Raw genomic sequence first — 19514 nt, 5'->3', positions numbered from 1 at the left:
CTGCCGGGCTCCCCGAGACCCCGCCCCCAGAGGACCAATCACAATCAGAGACGCCCAGACTCGGCGCAGGCCCCGCCCCTGAGTCCCCGCCCCCGAGATCTCCCGGCAGGGGCTCCGGTGCGGCGCCTCCGATACTGCCGCCCCGCCCGAGCGCCAGGGGGCACCGCTGAGCTGGGCCGGGCGGGGGCGGGTCCAGGTCGCAACCCGTCTGCCCTGGATCAGGTCCCGGGCCACCCGCGAGCCACCCGCCTTCCCGCGCTCCCCACTCTGATACACGCGGGCAGAGTCGCTTCCGCACTTTATTAGACAGCGGGGACAGGCGGGGGTGGCGCCGCGCTGCCTTCAGGCTCCCTCCGTCGCCTACAGGTCCCTCGAGGTCTCCGGCTTTTCCTTCTCGAGATGCTTCTTCTGGGGACCCTGGTTGGGGGTTGGGGGAGACGGAGGGGCGCTAGCGACCGAGGTCTAGCCGGCGCCACTGCCCCCGGCCGGGATCCCGGGGCTGCGGCTTTGTTGCCTGCGCGAATCGTGCGGGGGCGGGGCTGCTGGGGGCCCCCGGGTGGGGATGAGCGCAGGGGCGCCCCCGGACCCTCATCTGCTCCAGCTGCCCCACTCTGGCGCATGAGGGCTGTGGGGGCTGAGCCCCGGAGGACAAGGGGTGGGTGGGCTCACCATGAAGACCCTCTTCTCTTGGGCGGTCTGGAAGCGGCCGTGGCCAAACTTGGAGGTTGTGTCGATGAACTTGAGTTCGATGTTCTCCAGGGCTCGGCGGCTGTGGTGCACCAGCAGGGACTGGGGCGTCCGTGGGAGACGAGAGCCAGATGTAAGTTCCTCACCCACCGCCTCCCACCACCCCCAGTCCACACCAAGAAGGACTCACTCACCCAGCTCCTGCCAGAACCCCTCCTTTTTGCTCTTCCCATCCCCACCCTCCTCTGAGCAAGGTGCAGGACAGGGAGGCCAGCCCCCAGAACCTTCCCATGGCCCATGGGGCTCCTGCTCCCCAGCCCACCATAGAGGCGCTGACCTTCCTCAGTGTGATGACCCGCTTTTTGGTGCCGGCAATGCAACCCTTCAGCATGACGAAGTCGTTGTTGACCTCCCCGTAGTGCGGGAAGCCTCCCTGTGGGAAACTGAGTCAGCCAGGATCCAGGCCCCTCAAGGAGCAGCTGGGTTAGGAGCAGCTGCAAGCCTCGCCCCAGGGCAGCACTCTGGGTCCCTCATCAGGGCAGCATCTGAGCCTTATTCTGAGTCCTTCCTTAGCTCATTTCACAACCTACATTTTAGTGAGGGAGAAACCGAGACTCCGGGACATGGAGTCCCTTGTTCCGGGCCCTGGAGCTGCTCCACACTGCAGGTGGGACTGGAACCCAGGTGGCCTGAGTGCAAGGCTACAGCTGCAGCTACTGCCCTCCACAGCCCCTGACAGCAGTGGGAAAGGAAGCTGTCTGCAGGGGAAGACTCAGAGGACATGGGAGCAGCACGGGCTTGCGTTGCCAAGCCACCGCTCTCTGGGCCCTGAGCTCCCGGGGCAGGCCAGTACGACCCGTGCCTACCCGTGCATGCGTGCCCCGCCCGCTCACCAGTGGTGTGATGGACTTGTCCGTCACGTCGTAGCTGGTGGATGCATTGTTCCTAACCACCTTCCCATCCTCCTTGTGCAGCCCCCGGCCAATACGGTAGATCTGCCAGGAGAAGATCAGGGCACGTGGCAAATCGCAGGGGGCCTCCGGAGCCAGTGGGATGTCTGTCCCCACCAGCATGTGTGCTTAGACCCAGGCACTGGAGGGGCATTTCAGAGCCTTCGGGGGACCAGGCAGTGTCTGCGTCACGCACCCCACCCCCTGGGGTCTGGTCATGAGTGTCCCTCCACCACCCGGACTGGGGACACACCTTCTTGTTGAGCTCTGTGCGGTGGTGGTAGCCTTTCTGCCCAGCCCGAGCGATGGAGCAACCCACACGGGCAGGGTGCCAGGCGCCGATGCAGGCCACCTTGCGCAGCCCCTTGTGGGTCTTCCGCGGCAGTTTCTTGGTATGCCAACGGCTCGTGACCCCTGCAGGAGGTGCAGGAAGAAGGTGGGGGGCGGCTAGTGGCTGAGAGGCCAGCCCAGCCTCCACGCCCTCCAGGGGCCTTCCCGAAGCCACCATCCCCATCCAGACCCACCTTTGACACCACGGCCCTTGGTGACAGCAATGACGTCAATGACCTCACTTTGGCTGAACACACTGTGCACCGAGATCTGCTTCTCTAGCCGGGCCTGGGCCCAGGCCACCTTCTCAGCCACCGTGCCGCCATTCAGCTGGATCTCCATGATGTGGGCCTTCTTCTGCCGGAAAGGCAGCAGCTTCATCTGCGGGACATGGCACAGCCGGTCGGCTCCCAGAGGCTCAGAGCCCCCACCTGCAGACATGGTATGACTGGCTAGTGACTCCCAGCAGGCTTTCCTGCATACATTCCTTCAATGGATGTTCCAGAGTTCGGGTCTGGCTCTACGTTATGTTCTGTGCTAGCCATTGGGGGGATACAGCACGGAATGAGGCAGGCAAGGTCCTGGACCTCAGGGAGCCACTATTTAGTTGGGAGACAGAAATCGAGTAAATTCTTGGACAGGGCGGAGCATTCTAATGGAACCGTGGGGGCAGAGGGGACAGTCCTTGCACACAGGGCAGTCAGAGAGGACCCCGCTGATGTGACACCAATAAGAAGAAGGAGCCACTAAGTGAAGATCTGAAACTTTGGGGAGCATGGGAAACCGCATTTGCAAAGGCCCTGTGGCAGGGAGTTGAAGGGATGGAGAGGAGACCAGTGTGTCTGGACCATGGCGAGCGAGGAGGAATGTGGTGCGGGATGAACTCAGAGTTGAGCAGGGGCCTGCCTGCCTGTGCAGGTCTTGTGGGGAGAAACTTGGGCTTCATTCTAGCTGCAGGGTGTGACTCAGGGTTGTTGGTATGTTTAGGTATCTCTGGCTGCTGCTGTGTGAGGCACCGGCTGAGGGGACACATGGGAGGAAGCAGGGACACTGGCCATGGCCTAGTGCTCAGCAAGCACTTATGGAGTGCCTACTGCATACGAGGTGCAGCCCTGAGCTGGCAGCCGGGTCCCTGCCCCCGTGGAGCTCCAGTCCCTCAAGGGAAACAGACATGACCATGACCTGGTTACCATATAACCAGGAACAGCAGGGGGGAGCGGGGTGCTGCTGCAGGCCTAGGCAAGCCTTCCCTGAGGACAAGAGGCCAAGGCAATGTTCCAGAATAAGCCAGACGTGTTAGTAATTCATCAGCAGAAATCAAGCTGGACCCCATGTATAAATGTTGGCTCACGTACACACTTGGGCTAGGACCCAAACTGAGGTGGCTGGCCCTCTACCCGGGACGTTTGGCAGGAAATCCGGGCCTCTCAGGGAATGGGAGGGCCCTGGTTGAGCCTGCCCTCAGAGCACGCTGACCCCCAGCATGCCATCCCTGGGGCAGAGGCCAGCCAGCGCCGCCCGTCACCCAGCACTCTGGGCCCGTGCCCCAGGCTTGTGGTATTTTTAGGCTGACATTTGCCAGGGTTCCTGGAAGCTGGGATGGAGGAGGGGGGGGGGGGGGTGGGTCCAGGGCGTGGCAAGTCTGCCGGGCGGACCTGAGTGTGGACAATGACACGGATGACCTTGCAGTACTTCTTCATGGCGGCAAAGTCCTTCTGCAGCTGCTTCTTGCCGTCGGCGTCCTGCCACCTCTTGCAGGCTTTGGTGAAGGCTTTCTTCTTGCACTTGTGCCTGTGCCACAAGCAGGAGACACTTAAGGGGCCAACCAGGGGCACCTCGCCAGGCCTGTCTGGGCCCCGCATGCCCACAGCCCACCGCGTAGGGCTCTTAGAACAGTGCATGTTCCCTCCTCTCTCCTTCCTTTCCCAGGGAGGCCACTGCCAGCCCCGCCCCTGTGGTCTCTGGGCTGTGGACATGGGGACCGCTCCTCTTCCCCGATGCTATCCCAGGCTATGGTGTCTGAGATGGAGGGGCCCAATGTAAGAGGCTCTAAGAGGTCAGCCACCTCTCCTGTGGTCATCCAGCCCACCCTGGCTCAGGGCCCCAAACCTGTCACCTCCCCCAGAGGGCCAGAACAGGGGCGCCTCCAACTCTGGAAGGATGGGGTTATCTGTGAGGTTCCTTGGGCAGATGGGCCTTCCCTTTCAGGACTTAGTGCGAGGGAAGATCTGAGGCCCCAGAGTGCCTTTCTTTCTGATGAGAAGAGTTTGTCCGCGGCTCCTTCCCTTTCTCACCCTGGCTGCTAGGAAGCTCCAAGCCAACTCTGACAGTCCATCAAATTAGTCCCTTAATGTAATCCTAAATCAGAACCCTTCCTTCCTCTCCTTCTCTACCCCAATTTCTACTCCAGTCCCCTTGCACGTGTCTCTTGTTAAAGCGAAGGCAATTCCCCATAAACACGCATTCCTGAAGACACGGCTCCTGCCCGCCCACACCCACTGTTCCAGCACCGCGCTCAGGATAGAGGGATGGCCAGACCACACAGCCTCCGCCCGAGGGCTGCCCTCACCAGTCCTTGTAGAAACGGCGACGGCACTCATCACTAAGGTGCTCTGCAAAGATGGTCTTAAAGCTCCGAAGGCCTCGAGGGGTAGCTACGTAGCCGACCACACCTACCACCACCAGAGGGGGCGTCTCCACGATGGTCACTGCCTCCACTTCCTCCCGCTTGGAAATTTCTAGAAGAGACCCAGAGGCAGGAGCATGGAGGAAGGCATCCGGGGCCCATGGGAAAAAGCCAACTACAGCCTGTCCTGCCCGAGGGAGGATGGAGCACCACGGCCTCAGGGCCCCCACTGACCTCCAGCCTTCAGCCTCCCCAGCCCCTGGCCCTTCCCTCTCTGCCCCGCCCAGGGCATGGAGCAGGTGCTGGTCAGGGCCCTTCCGGTGGTCTACGCTCTGCCTCTGAGATCTCAGATAAGGCCTGACCTGCCCCTGCCTTGGTTTCCCCACCAGATCATCTGGAAATGGGCTAAGAGAGCCCACAGCCAGGGCAGCATCCCCCAAAGGGTAGGGCCCAGGATTCCCTCAGTGGAGCTCATACAAACAATTTTAGTTTTAATAGTTATGAGTATATTGGATGAGTTCTAGAAAAACACATACAATTTGTCCCAAACCAATGATTTTGTAGATGTTATTACCGAAACTAATACAAAGCAGAAGTGTACATTTCTGGCGTATATTAGGAACAGGCCGTCCAGGTGGCTCAGTCAGTGGAGTGTCTGACTCTGGGTCTCGGCTCAGGTCAAGCCCCATGAGGCTGGGGACTCTGCTGGCGATTCTTCCCACCTCCCTCTCCCCCTCTCCCCACCACTTGCACGTGTGCTCTCTCTCAAGCAAATAAATAAATCCTCAAAAATAAATACATAAATTGGGGTGCCTGGGTGGCTCTGTGGGTTGAGCCTCTGCCTTCAGCTCAGGTCATGATCTCAGGGTCCTGGGACCAAGCCCCACGTCGGGCTCTCTACTCAGTGTGGAGCCTGCTTTCCCTGCCTCTCTGCCTACTTGTGATCTCTGTCAAATAAATTAACAAAGATAAATAAATACATAAAAATTAAAAACAGATGAGGGGAGATGAAGAACAGGACAGTTGCCAAGAGGCCGGACAGTGCTGGCTGGCTGTAGAAAAGCGACAGGCAGGACCCGTGGGGGATGGAATGTTCCGTGGTGGCGCATTCACGTGGGGCCGAACCATGCGGCACTGCGCACGCGTGCGTTCACCCGCCCCAGCCTGGGAAACCTGACCAGGATGGGCAGGTCGTATCCATGTCGAAACCCGGTTGTGACCCTACTACCATAGTTTTCTAAGCTATTTCCATCAGGAAACCGGGCGAAGGGTGCGTGGGAGCTCTCTGTCTCCGTCCTTAGAGCCACACGTGAGCCCACCCTGATGGGAAGACAAAAAGTAGATGGGGCACCTGTCTTTGGATTGTAGCCCCTCCCCTTACCAACCGGGCAACCAGCAAGTTTCCTAACCGCTTGATCTCCTCATCTGTAAACTGGGGGTAAGGACAGTGGTCAGGGCTCAGTGACAGTGCCCTGACCGCAGCTCCCTCAGGCAGGACCTTGCCTTTCTGGGGCTGCTTCCCCTCCTAGACCCCAGCTCCAGCCCCTAGCCTCTGAAGTCTCTCCAGATCCTCTGGCAGGCGTGGCAAGGAGGCCCCACACCCTCCCCATGGGTCCCCCTGCAGCCACTCACTGAGCCCGGGCCTGTGCACCTCCCGGACGGTGTGTGTCATGCCCGCCTTGTAGCCCAGGAAAGCCGTGAGGTGCACTGGCCGGCTGGGGTCGTCCCGGGGCCAAGTCTTCACCTTGCCCCGGTGCCGGTGGCTCCTCTTGTGGGGCAGGAAGCCCAGGTGTCCGTGCCGAGGGGCGGAGAACTTCCGGTGGGACTGGCGGCAGGAGGGGAGGGAGGTCAGAGCTGGGGTGTCTCTGGTGGGGGTGGCTGATTGGGACCCGAGCCCAGACCCAGGGAAGTGAGTCAGGGACCGGCCCCGGTGGTCTTCGGTGCCCCCCTCTGTCCGCAGGAAAGGATGGAAGGTTGCCTCAGGGCCAGTGTCTTAGGGACAGAGCCGTGACCAAGCTCTCCTCACCCACAAGCGTCCTGCTTCAGTGAGCTCAGCCTGCTGGGCCCAGCAGGGACAGGCCCACACCCCGGCTGCGGGCTAAAGGAATAGGGGGCCACTGCCATCTGTCCATTTCCTGCCCATTCTAGGCCTGGCAACCTGAGCTCGGGCCCCCTGTGGTCCCTTCAGTCACCTATACCCCCACTGGCCCCAGGCCCATCCCTGCTGGGAGAGACTCCAGAAGCCCACCCGTCCCTCCCATGAAGCCGGCTGGCTCTTGCCCCCCAGCCCACTGACCATGGCTGTGGGTCCCTGTAGGTCAGGAAGGGAAGGGGCCTCCCGACAGGCGCCGGAGGCCAAGTGGCAGGGCCGAGTGGCCAGCCAGCTCCCAGATTTAGCCCCTGGCAGGGGAGCTTGGTCATGTCCCGTGGCGGACATGGGCTCCGGTGCCAGGACAGGCCTGGCCTGGCCTGGCCTGGGGCGGGGCGCAAGGGGGCATCAGATGGGCAGCCCGGGGTGGGGATACCTGGGGCCAGGCGTGTCATTCCTGTCCTCGGGGCCCTGGGACTGGTTCACACCCACTTTGCTTTCTGCCTTGTGCTACCCTCCCAGGACCGGAACACCTTGGCCGGCTAAGCAGTCAAGGAACCCCAGCAGGGGAGGGGCCTTCTTCCAGGGTTGCTGCGACAAGGGTCTGGCCTGGTTGGCAGGCAGTGATGCAGAGGGAACTCCTGTCCTGTCCTGAGGGCCCTGAGCCAGGGCTGCACAAACTGGTGTGGGGGTTGGGGGCGCTGCGGGCAGGGGCGCTAACAGCTGTGATCCTAGAACAAGGAGTCTATACGGTTCTGAAGTTGTGAACCTGGAGAATCAGTTTTACAGGCCTAAAATGTCTCTGAGGGTTTGTGAGGCGCTGATGCTAAGATCTATGTGACTCAAATGTTAGGGCTCTTGTTACTCTCAAAGCCACTTTTATTACTTTGGGCCGAACCCCACAGGAATAAAATCCCTGGCCAGGGGCAACCCTCAGCCTCCAGAGTGGCCCAGGGGGGCAAAGGCTGTCTGAGGGGAGGAAGCCCGGGAAGGATGCCGGGAGACTCAGCGCAAAGGGAGGGCCACACGTGTGGGACCCCAGGCGCATTGCAGGACATGCGGCGCCAGTGGGACTGACTCCAGGCTCACACGCCAAGAACCGGAGGGCGGGGCACAGAGCCACAAGCTGCGTGGGTTCCTCCCTCTCAGCCACCTCGTCCCGCTTCTGCTACATGATCTCCAAGTCCCTCTGCTGCCTGGTACGGGGGAGAGCTGCCAGACCAGCGCTTTCCCTGAGCACAGCTCTCTGCTTTCCCCTGTTCTCTGTGGCGGCGGGTCTGGCCCAGATCTGTTGGGTTCCCTTGTTCAGTCCAATGTTGTAGGCCTATCAATGTTAAGATTCTTTTGATCAGGGGCATCTGGGTGACTCATTCGGTGAAGCATTGGCCTTCAGGTCCGGTCGTGACCTCGGGGTCCTGGGATCGAGCTCCACCTTGGCATCCCCGGTCAGCGGGGAACCTGCTTCTCCCTCTCCCTTCCTGCCCCCCTCCACTCCCACTTTCTCTCTCAAACCAGTAAATAAATAAATAACCTTTTATAAAAGGTTCTTTTGGGGCACCTGGGTGACTCAGTGGGTTAAAGCCTCTGCCTTAGGCTTGGGTCATGGTCCCAGGGTCCTGGGATAGAGCCCCGCATCAGGCTCTCTGCTCAGCGGCAAGACGCTTCCCCCCCTCCCCTCCCTCTCTCTCTGCTGCCTCTCTGCCTACTTGTAATCTCTGTCAAATTAAAAAAAAAAAAAAAAAAAAAAAAGGTTCTTTTGTGGTTGGACAGCATGTGTTTCTAACAGTTCGTGATTTCAGGAGTTGACATTTCTACGATCACTGATTCCGTACATCCACAGTGTTGATGACTCTGTGGCCCTGGCCCCAGCTTCTAGGCAGGAAGTGACCAGCACCCTGCCTGATACTGGCCAGGGGCCCTGCCAGGTATGGAGATCACCCAGGGTGGTCAGCAGTGCCCTGGTCAGTGGAGCTGCCCCAGGGAGCACACCAGTGCCCAGGGCCAGGGCAGAACCAGGGGAGCCAGACCAGAGCACTCTGCTCCCAGGAGCCCCCAGGGCAAGCCCTGCCTCTTGCTCTGCCCCAGACAGGACCCCTAAGCTCACTGGCATTAGCCGGTCCATGAGAGGCCTTGGAAGACATAGTGGGGCCCAGAGAGGGCTGCAGGGAAGGGGCAATTCCGGGAAGGCTTCCTAAAAGAGCGGGCCGTTTGGTAGCGTGTGTTATTTGTTGATGCTGTGTTATTTGCTTGTTCCAGCGACCTTAGCTCTCCAGAAGAGCCCAGCTGTGTCCACCTTACTCCCGGCTGCACTTGCCACGTGCATGTACACCGGCGAAACGGAAGGAACGGTTTATTTATTCCTGTGTCTGTGTTGTCTTAGAACGTAACCAGGAGAAAAAAAAAAAAAAAAAGGAAGGAAGAAAACAAAACCAAAAGAAAAAAGAATGCAAGCAAGGCCTCTGCTTCCTTCATTAGGATATCCCAAGGGCCTAAAGCAGCGCCCAGTCCAGAGGACGCGACTTGGAGGCAGAGAGGGGCGGCAACGTGCGCAGAGCTGCCGCAGCCCACCATTGGGCGGACCGAGGAAACTACAAGTCCCATGGTGCTTCGCGAACGGCGGTCGCCCTGCTCAGGCGCAGCCGCCTTAGGGCAGCCTCAGCAGCGGGCGAACTACAAGTTCCATGGAACCTCGCGAGACTCCATTCCCCGCCCTCAGCCTCCGCGCCAGCGCAGCGGCGCTAGGGCGGCCTGGGCGGCCTCGGCGGCCGGAGAACTACTAGTTTCCTGGAGCTTGGCGAGTACCAGTTCCCCTCAACCTCCACTCCCCGCGCCGGCGCAGCCGCGCTAGGGCGTCCTCGGCGGCTGGAGAACTACAAGTTCCATGAAGCGTCGCGAGCACCAGCACCACCCACCCCCGCCCCACTCCCCGCGCCGGCGCAGCCGCGCTAGGGTGTCCTCTGCGGCGGGCGCACTAGGCCGTGGGATCCAGGCGGAGGCCGGGGCTCTGCGTCCGACAGTGGGTCCCTCCCGCGCGCCGCCGCCATGCCGGACAGCTGGGACAAGGACGTGTACCCCGAGCCCCCGCGCCGCACGCCGGCGCCCTCGCCTCAGACCTCGCTGCCCAACCCCATAACCTATTTGACGAAGGCCTTCGACCTCCTCGTGGACCGGCCCGTGACCCTAGTTAGAGGTACGGACCCCATCCGGGCCTCGCCGCTCCCCAGGGCCCGTCGCCGCCCTTAGGCGTTCCCCGCACCCCTTCGCCCAACCTGGATGCCCAGCTGCACCCCGGGCTTCGCCCCCGTGACCAGCCCCCGCCGTCCGCACCTGCGGGCTCGGTCGCCTCCTTGGGCCCCTCGGCCCCCCACCTTCAGTGCACTCTAGGAACGCCCCTCGCTCCCACACCAAGACTGCTCACTGCGTTTCCTCCACGCACCCTGGGTCTCCGGCCTAGCCCAGATATTAGGGGCTGTTTGCGGATCGCAGTCTGGCCTGGGGCTGGCTACGCCCCATCCGGCTGCCCGCTTTGCATCCTGCGTCTTGCACGGAAAGCGGTCTGCAAACCGGTGTGGAGGGTTTCCCTTCCAGCCTTGTGCACGCCTGCAAAATGACCGGGGTGGTCAGGTGCTGCCCGAGGACCCCGCAATCTGGGTGTGCTGTGCTGTGACTTGCAGTCCGTGTGTGCTCCCTCCTAATGGCTGTCCAGATGATCCAAACCAGGCGGGTGTTTAAAACAGCTCTTGGTTGTCCAGTTGCTGAGCCGGCCCAGTGGAGGCCGCAACAGGAGCGCACTCTTCCTCAGGCACTAATGCCGGCCGTTCGGCCATTCCTTTCACAGAGTTCATTCAGCAACCCAGCCACGGACCCACTCTTTCTCACAAAGTGTTTTATGTGTCTGGAGGAATGAGATTTCTTTAGTTCCAGCTTGTCAATTTCTGGGTGGGGAGGTTGAGACCAGAAGATTAGTGGCAGCGGAACTGCCTTGGGGCCTCTGCCTACTGGTCAGACCCTGTGTTGTGGGGAGGTTGGCGAGCAGTAGGACCCGTAGAAAGATGTGGGCTTGGAGAGCATGGGTTGAGAATCCTGTATTCTTTCTGGGCCTCAGTACTGTACTGGGACTTAACCCCTTGGGACAATACACATGGTGCCTGGCTCCCAGGAAGGGTTAGGGTTTAGGTTAACCTAACCCAGGACTACCAGCCACACCTGTTTTTTTGAGAGTCTAATTGGCAGTCTTAGTAAAAGCCAGAAAGGTTTGGGCAGTCTGCCCCTTCGTGGCTTGTGAGAAAAGAACAGAGCTAAGAGCACATTCTAACTGTGGCCTGTCCAAACCAACGGGAACTTTTGAGTCTGATGTTTTCTCTTTACAGAATTTATAGAGCAGCAGCACGCGAAGAACAGGTATTACTACTACCACCGCGAGTTCCGCCGTGTGCCAGACATCACCGAGTGCCAGGAGAAGGATATCTTGTGCATGTTTGAAGCAGAAATGCAGTGGAGAAGAGACTAGTATGTCCTGTGTTTGGGTGTCCTTTCTTAGTTAAGAAACAGAGTCGTGGGGTGCCTGGGTGGCTTTGTGAGTTTACACGCTGCCTTCGGCTCAGGCCATGATCTCAGGGTCTTGGGATAGAGCCCCAAATCGGGCTCTCTGCTCGGCAGGAAGCCTGCTTCCCCCTCTCTCTGCCTGCCCCTCTGCCTACTTGTGATCGCTGTCAAATAAATAAAATCCTTTAAAAAAAAAAAAAAAAGGGACGCCTGGGTGGCTCAGTTGGTTAAGCAGCTGCCTTCGGCTCAGGTCATGATCCCAGCGTCCTGGGATCGAGTCCCACATCGGGCTCCTTGCTCCGCAGGGAGCCTGCTTCTCCCTCTGCCTCTGCCTTCCACTCTGTCTGCCTGTGCTCGCTTTCACTCTCTCTCTGACAAATAAATAAATAAAATCTTTAAAAAAAAAAAAATAAAAAAAAAAAATAAATAAAAATAAAAAAAAAAAAAGAAAGAAAGAAAGAAAGAAAGTCTTGCTCAGTGAGCATCTCCTGTTGAGCTCTCATCCCCCAGGGATATCGTGGATGGTGGTCAGGGGCCAAGATCTCCTGGGTTTGGCCCAGATTCTGAGGGTGGAGGGGCCAGACAACAGGGCCTTAAGGTTTTGCTTTCATTCTACGGTCTCTGCACACAGGGAAAGGATTTCTCAAACTTTTTTTTTTTTTCCCAGTAAAGTCGATCAAGAAATTGTCAACATTATCCAGGAAAGGCTGAAGGCCTGTCAGCAGCGGGAAGGTGAGAGCTACAGGCAGAACTGTGCCAAGGAGCTGGAGCAGTTCACCCAGGTGGCCAAGGCTTATCAGGACCGCTGTAAGCAAGCCCCCACCCCAGCCTGATCCTTGAACCCCAACATCATAGCCCAGATTTTGCTAGTTGATTGGGGGAGGGTTTTTTTTTTGGTATTTTATTTGACAGAGAGGTCTCAAGTAGGCAGAGAGGGGGGAAAGCAGGCTCCCTGCTGAACAGAGAGCCCCATGCCGGGGCTCGATCCCAGGACCCTGAGATCATGACCTGAGCCAAAGGCAGAGGCTTAACCCGCTGAGCCACCCAGACACCCCTGGGAGACGGGGTATCGAGACTCCCGATACCCAAAGTCCCTTTACTGCTCAGTGTCATCACTGTTTCCTCCCCACTTGTAAGAAACTGGCCCATGACTTCACTCCCATCTCTTTCCCAGATCACGACCTGGGAGCCCATTATTCTGCCAGGAAGTGCCTGGCAAAGCAGAAGCAGCGGATGCTGGCTGAGAGAAAGGCGGCTAAAGAGGCTGCTGCTGCCTAAAGCAGCTCCTTGAGCACCTTCCTGAAACGATACTACTAAAATAAATAGTTTAAGAAAGCTGTTCCTGGTCCCCCACTTGGATATGCTGACCCTACTGGTTCCATCTCCCTTTAAGTCCAGCTTACGATTAAGCTCATAAGCAAAATAAACAAGACACTGTTAACAAGCTTTAGTTCACTTTATTTTTCTTGTATAAAACTATGTGGTAGCCACAGCTGGAGCCTGGGTCCTCTGAACAGAGACTCTGGTGTGGGTCTTCACAAGATGGTCCGTGAACTCCTAGACAAGAGAAACAAGGCTTTAGCTGTAACCACCCCCCAGCACTCTGTGCACTCATCAAGGCTAATGAGGTGGCTGGGCAGGCAGTACCTGATAGGGAGACTTGGTGAACACAGTCTCCTTCCAGAGATCAGGGGTGAGATAGCTGTAGGTCTTGGAGATGGCATCGAAAGTAGCCTTGGCTGGAACACAGAAACAGGAAAAGGTTGGCAGATTCACAAACACAATGCCCCAGGTACAGACAGAAGATGTCGCGCTCCTAGGAACAGAGAGGCCACTTGAGACCAGTCTGCCGTGCATTAGGAGGGCCTTCCTCTCTCTCTCTCTCTCTGAAAGTACGCCAAGCACACACGGAGTATGATTAAGCGGAGCTGAGAGAGGCCACAGCCCCTGTGAAGGCCACCTACCAAAGTTCCCTAGGGTGGCAGTGCAGCCCCTGGCCGAGGTGTAGCAGTCGTCAATACCAGCCATCATCAGCAGTTTCTTGGGCACAGGGGCCGAGACAATGCCAGTGCCTCTGGGGGCGGGGATGAGACGCACCAGCACAGAGCCACAGCGGCCAGTCACCTGGAGAGTGAAGGGGTCAGGAAATGACCCACGGGGAGTCTGCACCACCGCAAGCCCCGCTGCTCACTGCCCCCCAAGCCTACCTTGCACGGGACAGTGTGGGGCTTGCCGATCTTGTTCCCCCAGTAGCCTCGCCGCACAGGGACAATGGAAAGCTTCGCCAGAATGATGGCTCCGCGGATGGCAGTGGCTACCTCCTTGGAGCACTTGACACCCAAACCGACGTGTCCATTGTAATCTCCGATGGCGACAAATGCCTGTGAAGAGCCTGACGTGGCTGGTGGTCCACTGGCCAGCACGGCCATCACAGGCCACCACCCGGGATCTGTAGCACCCCTCGAGGAAAGGGTGGCCACTGTGAGGCCACTCGGAGGTCCCGAGGAGGTCCTTCCTTTCTCTCCCGATTACGAAAGCCACACGCGTGGTATCAAGTGTGACCGTGCAGAGCTGAGAGAGTCCCACTGAGCCCCTTGCACACGCAGCTCAGAACACCCAGGGGGGCTGAGGTACCTTGAACCTGGTCCGCTGGCCCGCACGCGTCTGCTTCTGCACAGGCATGATCTTCAAGACCTCGTCCTTGAGGGAGGCTCCCAGGAAGAAGTCGATGATCTCAGACTCCTGCGGGGCGAGGACGCGGCCACGCAGGCGCGGTAAGCCCAGGAGCCACCTAGAACACCTCCCGTGAGAACCTCCACCCGCATCCCCGCGCCGGTTTTCCAGCTGTCCCCATCTCGTCTCAGCGGAACACCCCCGGCAGACAAAGGACGCCCGCGCACGCACACCGGCTGCGTCCCGGGCACAGATGCCATCCCCGGACCGGGGGCAAGGACCCCGCCTTACCTTGATGGGCAGGGAGAAGAGATAGATCTCCTCCAGGGACTTGATCTTCATGTCCTTGACCAGGCGGCCCAGCTTGGTGACGGGGATCCACTGCGGAACAAGGCCTCGGTGACCACGGTGCCCCGATCGGCGCCGCCCCGAGCCCGTCTCCTGCGAGGGCCCCACCTACCTCCTTGTCCTCGGCCTTGCCACCGCGAGCTCCGCGGCCTCGGCCCCGGCCCCGACCACGGCCCCGGCCCCGGCCCCGGATGCCGCTGCCGAAGCCACCGCGGAAACCGCCGCGGCCTCCCATTCCAGGGCCCCCGGGCCCTCCGGGCCCTCCCGCAGCACCGGCGTCATCCGCCATTTGCTGAAAGGAACAACGAGAGTGGGTCGGTCAGCGAGACCCCGGCATATGCAGTCTGCCCGGACCACGGCTCCCGCCCGGAAGCGCCAGCGCGTCGAACCAAGCACCGCCGGACCGCCGCGGATCCCCCGCGCGGGACCCGCAGCGCCCATCCCGGCCACGCCGCACACTCACGTGTTCTCTCGGAGAGGAAGAACAAGGTCCCCCGGAGCCAGTCTTTATACCACGCCAAGTGCCGCGAGATCTCGGCGGCCCCGCCCCAGGCGCGCGTCCGCGACGGGCTTATGAGTGCGGAGGCCGCGCGCTCCCGGCTTCCCCCGCCCACTCCGCGTGCGCCTGCGCACCTGCGGCCTCGCAAGTCTGAACGCGTGCGCAGCTGCCGCCCCGCTGCCTGGTGCCGAGAGGTAGGTCAGCGCCCCGCGCCGCGCGCTCTCTGCCCGCGCGACCCTGGGTGGTAGCCGGGACGTCGGCGTTGGTTGAAAATCACCCGCGGCTTTGGCCGTGGCCGCGGGTGAGATTCGGCGCCCAGAGCCACCGGGGGCCTCAGCTCACCGCCCGCTCGTCCGTGTGGGCCGGTGAAACCCAGGCCCCGACACGCGCCCCGCCGTCCCCCGCCCGCGTGCGCTCTGGCCTCCGACCCCTGACCCCGTGTTCTGCCCGCAGGACGCCGATGTCCGGACCGTGAGGCCCACGCTGCCAGGACCGCGGGGAGGGGGGGAACCCTGCCGCCAACGCCCAGTAGAGCTGTGGGTTTGAGTTGTGCACGCCGGTCCGCCTGTATATGCACCTGTGGGCGCCGGGAGCAAAGTGTGCAGCGGAAGGGGGCCCCCCTGCGACATGTCCTCTTGCCGGCCGGCCCAGTTTTGCGTCGGATGCCACGGAGGGGTGCAACTTGGGCCCCAGGGGTTGCACTGACTCCTGCGTGGCGCTCCGTGGGTGGCGGGGCCAGACCAGAAGCCTCGCTGTGTGTCCCATACCGCATCGCTTCCACAGTAGCGAAGCATCTGTGAGCTTGCGGGGAGTGGGCTGGGCCACCAACCCACTGGCGAGGGTGACAATGACGGGAAACATCCCCAGGGGGAGTTGGGAGGCCAGATGGGGAGCCCTGGGGCTCACTATCAGTTACAGCCCCGATAGGGAAGGACGTAGGGGTTACTCCCGCAGCTCAGGCATCACCCTCCAGTGGACTTGGATCCGTGAAAAGATCCCTCCCAGCCTTCTTTCTCAATGAAATAAAGTTCCTTTGCTTTGTCTCTTGGGGGCTTGCTTGTGGTTTCGCTGTAGCTTGTGCGTTCTGAGTGGTTACTCCCAAATAAACACGCCTTTGCCAGTGAAATAACTGGGTTTTCTTCTGCAAGTTGATAGAAGAAATGAGAGTGTACGATTCCCAGGTCAAGGGCTTGTGTTGGCTCCTTACTTCTTTCAGGAGGGGACAGGGCCTGGGATAGGATTTGGTGAGCTCAGTACTTAGGGCTACTGAAAGAGCAGTTCCCGGTTCCATGTTTCAGATGGGGAACATGCTGATTTCCCAGGTGGAGATTATTTCCCAGTGTCTTCTCAAAGGCCTGCCCATGTGGTCAGAGCCTATCTGTTCTGGAAGGCTTTCTCACAGACTAGGCTCCCCACCAAGGTGGCACCACAGGTTACATGGGTCTCTGGTCCAGATCTTCCTGATCTGTACTCTGTGGCTAATTCCATGAGTCTTAGATCCTAAGAGACCTGATGGTGGGTCAAAGTCAAAAGTCCCTGCGCTCTTGGGAGATCTGGCCTGGACAGCACTATTCGAGAAGGGAGAAAGGAACAATTCCTACATTCCTGCCAAAGCCTCAGCTTTGGGGAAACAGTCATCAAAAGTTTGGTTCCCAGCCTAGTGCTGCTCGGGTGTCAGCTGACAGCCACTCCCAAGATGGGCTTCAGGGACTTGCCCCAGGTCCAGACTACCTAATCCTTCAACTCCGAGCAAAGGCCATATGGTACAGGATCCCATTGGGCCCTGACCCAGGGCTGTGATTGGCCTGAGCTGGACAATGCCACTGTGAGGTCGGCCCACTCATGCTGTGAAATGGAGACTCCTGATCCCTGGGAGTCAGTGGAGCTGCCATCCGGACACAGATCATGGTGAGACTGGGTCCCTTTTGCCTCTGGCCCTTAAATGTGTTCCTAATTCGAGACCTCCCCAGAGTTGGACCCCACTCCTTACTCTGAGCAAGGGTGAACAGTGGGTTACAGGCTCCCAAACAAGACAAGGAAAGCAGCCTTTGTGAGGGCTCTGGCCAGGTCTAACTCCAGGCCAAGGCCAGCTTCTCCAGTTGGGGACTGGTAGTCTTGGTCTTGACTCTCACAGCTGCCCCCTCAAAGTGGGTGCTGACCCATCACTCCACTTGGGGCTCTCATGGCCCACCTCCCCATCCTGGGGTTTCCCTCTGGGTGTGTGGCTGGATCCTGGTTCAGCCAGTCCCTGATTTTGGCCTGGCCTTTGCAGAGTGGTGGCTATGATCTCAACCTCTTCGCCAGCCCTCCCGACTGCAACTTCCTGTGTTCTGTGTGCCATGGGGTTCTCAAGAGGCCGGTGAGGTTGCCATGCAGCCATATCTTCTGCAAGAAATGCATCCTCCGGTGGCTAGCCAGGTGCTAGTGGGCACCAAAGAGGATGGGAGGGCAAGGGCAGGGCTGTGTCCATTCCCGTGGCCCAGAACAGAGAGGAGGGTGGGCCAAGCATTATGTTGGAGTGGGCGTAAGAATCAGCTCCCAAATCTAGGACACTAAAGTACGTGTGTCCACACACCCTGTGGCACTTAAAGCCCGTGGCCCCAGCCTCAGAGCTGAGTCCCTGTGAAGCCCTCAGGACTCTTCCAGCTCAAGAGAAGGGACCACCTGGGAAGGTGTGTTGCTGCCTCTTGGTCCCTTCCCACTCCCAACACTCTTCACCACCCATTCCTGCCTCCTAGACAGAAGACCTGTCCGTGCTGCAGGAAAGAGGTGAAATGGAAAAAGATGGTCCATGTAAATAAACTCCGCAGGACGATTGGCCGCCTGGAAGTCAAGGTAGCCTGAAGCACCTGCTCCCAGCACCCTTCTCGATCCGGCCAGGGGAGGGGGTAAGGAGAAGCCTGTCCTCAGAACCCAGGGTTTCTGGTCTAGCAGCGCTGATTGCAGCCTCAAGGTCATCAGTCCTGCCTATGTGGGTCCCATCTCTACCACTTACTTGCTGTGTGACTTTGAGCAAGTTACCTAACCTTTTTGAGCCCTTAGAGTCTCAGCTGTAAAATGGGGATCATACAAGATTTTTAGAGGATGAAGTGTCCTCTCTGACGGCCATCACCCTGGTCCCCTAATTTTTATCGATGAGGAAACTGAGCTTTAAAAAACAAACAAACTTGGCTTCTGTGCAACAGCCAGCTCAGCCCCGCCATGTACACCCCAGTCCCTCAAGCCTTCAGCCCTGTGCACCTGCTCTCAGAGGTCTAGATTCTTCCCACCTCCAAACATTTGCCCAACTATTTCCCCCTCCACATCACTGATGCGGGGAAAGCTTGGTGGACTCCCCAGACAGGAAAGTCATAGATGGGGTGGGGGTTCTATGTAAAGTTACTCCAGTGCTGGGTGGCCATGTCCCACCTGGTTTGGCTCATATTGTGCTCTATGTCACCCTCAGTGCAAGAACGCAGAAGCAGGCTGCTTGGTGACGTGCCCCCTGGCCCATCGAAGGGGGCACCAGGACTCATGCCCTTTCGAGCCGACGGCCTGCCCCAACGAGGGCTGCACGGCACGGGTGCCACGTGGGGCTCTGGCTGAGCACCGGCAGCACTGCCAACGTGGGGCCCAGCAGCAGTGCCCACTGGGCTGTGGGGCCACCCTGGGCCCCGCGGAGCGTGCACACCACAACTGCTACCGGGAGCTGCGCGATGCCTGGAACCAGCGTCAGGAGCGCAGCCGGATCCTGGTGCTGGGCCTGCTCCGGCGCATGCGTAAAGTGCATCGCACCACCAATCTCATCCGCAGGCAGCTGGCCCAGCTCGGGGACTTCCTGGAGGAAGACAACGCGCTGCTCATGGGAGCCCCGCAAGGGGAGGCCGAGGCCACCCCAGAAGGCAGCATTGGGGCCGAGGTGTGGGGGGCCCAGGGCCACGGTACCGTGTAAATTGAGGGGAAAATAAACGCAGATCCTAGGCCTGGCCCGCCCCGCCGCCTCTGTGCCTGCCGGCCTCACAACTTTATCCCATTTGCCACCCGCCCCCCCCTTTCCAGGTACTACTGCCTTCACCACGCGGGGACACTGGCCTTTCTCCCTCGCCCGCTCCTGCCCGGAAGGCTCTTTTCCTTGCTCTCCGTTTGCCTGCTTTCTTTTCCCTCGGATGCGTCTTCCTCACAGAGGTTTTCCCTGATCCCCTCCCAGTCTCCTTCCTGTTACCTCTACCAAGTCTGTTAACCAACTTCCCAGTCACACCAACTGCTCAAAGCTCTCAACTCCTAGGAGAAGCCCACGCCTCAGAGGGAAACCCCATTATCTCTGATCTCCTGCCTGTATGGTCTCAGGACACCCTGTAGCCACAAGCACTGCCCCCCCCCCAAGCAGCCACAGGGGTCCCCGCTCTACTAGGGCGACACCTTACCTTTCCCACCGCCCCATTTAAAAGCGCACCTCCTGCACTCCGCCCCGTCCCGTTGCCGAGATCTGTTCTTTCCACAGCACGAATCGCCCACTGCTCCTGACGACTCCTTGCCAGACCTCCCCCAGCCCTCTCTCCTCTAGCACGTCTAGAACAGCGCTTTGCACGTAGAATGTGATCAATAAATATCTGAGAGGCTCTGAAGTTACCCGATTTATTCATTTACCCTCCATATCTATCGTAGCCATCCAGGAGCACCTGACGGCCTTGTACCCAAATCCCGGAAGGCCGAGTGCCAAGAGCTTCGGGATGACTTCAGTAAACATTTCCAACGACTCCTTTTTTAAAAACTTCACTAAAAAACCAA

General features: G+C 59.4%; 4 protein-coding genes, 1 long non-coding RNA gene and 3 other non-coding genes across 10 annotated transcripts; 4 read left to right on the top strand and 4 right to left on the bottom strand.

Moving 5' to 3' along the window:
* The first annotated feature begins 240 nt into the window (after positions 1–240).
* On the top strand, positions 241–1897 carry LOC131819906 (uncharacterized). Its single transcript, XR_009349380.1, has 3 exons — positions 241–376; positions 760–820; positions 1662–1897. It is a non-coding gene; the product is annotated as an uncharacterized LOC131819906 (long non-coding RNA).
* RPL3L (ribosomal protein L3 like) lies at positions 282–10546 on the bottom strand. Of its 3 annotated transcripts, none has more exons than XM_059155310.1 (10): positions 10119–10546; positions 6226–6418; positions 4537–4705; positions 3623–3758; positions 2162–2348; positions 1891–2051; positions 1581–1682; positions 1025–1120; positions 670–789; positions 282–417 (listed from the first exon to the last, which is right to left on the bottom strand). In XM_059155310.1, exons 2-10 carry the CDS (start codon positions 6263–6265, stop codon positions 361–363), a joined length of 1068 nt encoding a protein of 355 aa, XP_059011293.1. In that variant the 5' UTR covers positions 6266–6418; positions 10119–10546; the 3' UTR covers positions 282–360. The 3 variants fall into 3 exon arrangements, with proteins under 3 accessions (XP_059011293.1, XP_059011292.1, XP_059011294.1); XM_059155309.1 differs by lacking the exon at positions 10119–10546 and adding an exon at positions 6890–7045; XM_059155311.1 differs by lacking the exon at positions 6226–6418 and having other exon boundaries at positions 10119–10266.
* Positions 9591–12566, top strand: NDUFB10 (NADH:ubiquinone oxidoreductase subunit B10). The gene is made up of 4 exons (XM_059155319.1): positions 9591–9872; positions 11053–11191; positions 11895–12034; positions 12402–12566. Exons 1-4 carry the CDS (start codon positions 9725–9727, stop codon positions 12503–12505), a joined length of 531 nt encoding a protein of 176 aa, XP_059011302.1. The 5' UTR covers positions 9591–9724; the 3' UTR covers positions 12506–12566.
* Positions 12567–12668: 102 nt separating this feature from the next.
* On the bottom strand, positions 12669–14562 carry RPS2 (ribosomal protein S2). The gene is made up of 7 exons (XM_059155317.1): positions 14361–14562; positions 14192–14281; positions 13862–13969; positions 13435–13608; positions 13192–13351; positions 12875–12966; positions 12669–12784 (listed from the first exon to the last, which is right to left on the bottom strand). The coding sequence occupies exons 1-7, from the start codon at positions 14535–14537 to the stop codon at positions 12704–12706; spliced, it is 882 nt and encodes a 293-aa protein (XP_059011300.1). The 5' UTR covers positions 14538–14562; the 3' UTR covers positions 12669–12703.
* On the bottom strand, positions 13031–13165 carry LOC131820224 (small nucleolar RNA SNORA64/SNORA10 family). The gene has a single exon (XR_009349539.1). It is a non-coding gene; the product is annotated as a small nucleolar RNA SNORA64/SNORA10 family (small nucleolar RNA).
* On the bottom strand, positions 13675–13808 carry LOC131820223 (small nucleolar RNA SNORA64/SNORA10 family). The gene has a single exon (XR_009349538.1). It is a non-coding gene; the product is annotated as a small nucleolar RNA SNORA64/SNORA10 family (small nucleolar RNA).
* Positions 14563–14713: 151 nt separating the features above from the next.
* On the top strand, positions 14714–19349 carry RNF151 (ring finger protein 151). Its single transcript, XM_059155318.1, is given in 6 exon segments — positions 14714–14941; positions 15201–16655; positions 17020–17165; positions 17486–17582; positions 18193–18647; positions 18649–19349. Coding segments are annotated over 5 exon segments (747 nt in total). The 5' UTR covers positions 14714–14941; positions 15201–16652; the 3' UTR covers positions 18695–19349.
* On the top strand, positions 15009–15135 carry LOC131820235 (small nucleolar RNA ACA64). The gene has a single exon (XR_009349548.1). It is a non-coding gene; the product is annotated as a small nucleolar RNA ACA64 (small nucleolar RNA).
* Positions 19350–19514: the final 165 nt, after the last annotated feature.

This window comes from Mustela lutreola, chromosome 17 (assembly GCF_030435805.1).
Source record: "Mustela lutreola isolate mMusLut2 chromosome 17, mMusLut2.pri, whole genome shotgun sequence".
NCBI classification, from domain to species: Eukaryota; Metazoa; Chordata; class Mammalia; order Carnivora; family Mustelidae; genus Mustela; species Mustela lutreola.
The sequence above is the reverse complement of the archived record's forward strand: the minus strand, read 5'-3'. Positions and strand labels throughout refer to the sequence as shown.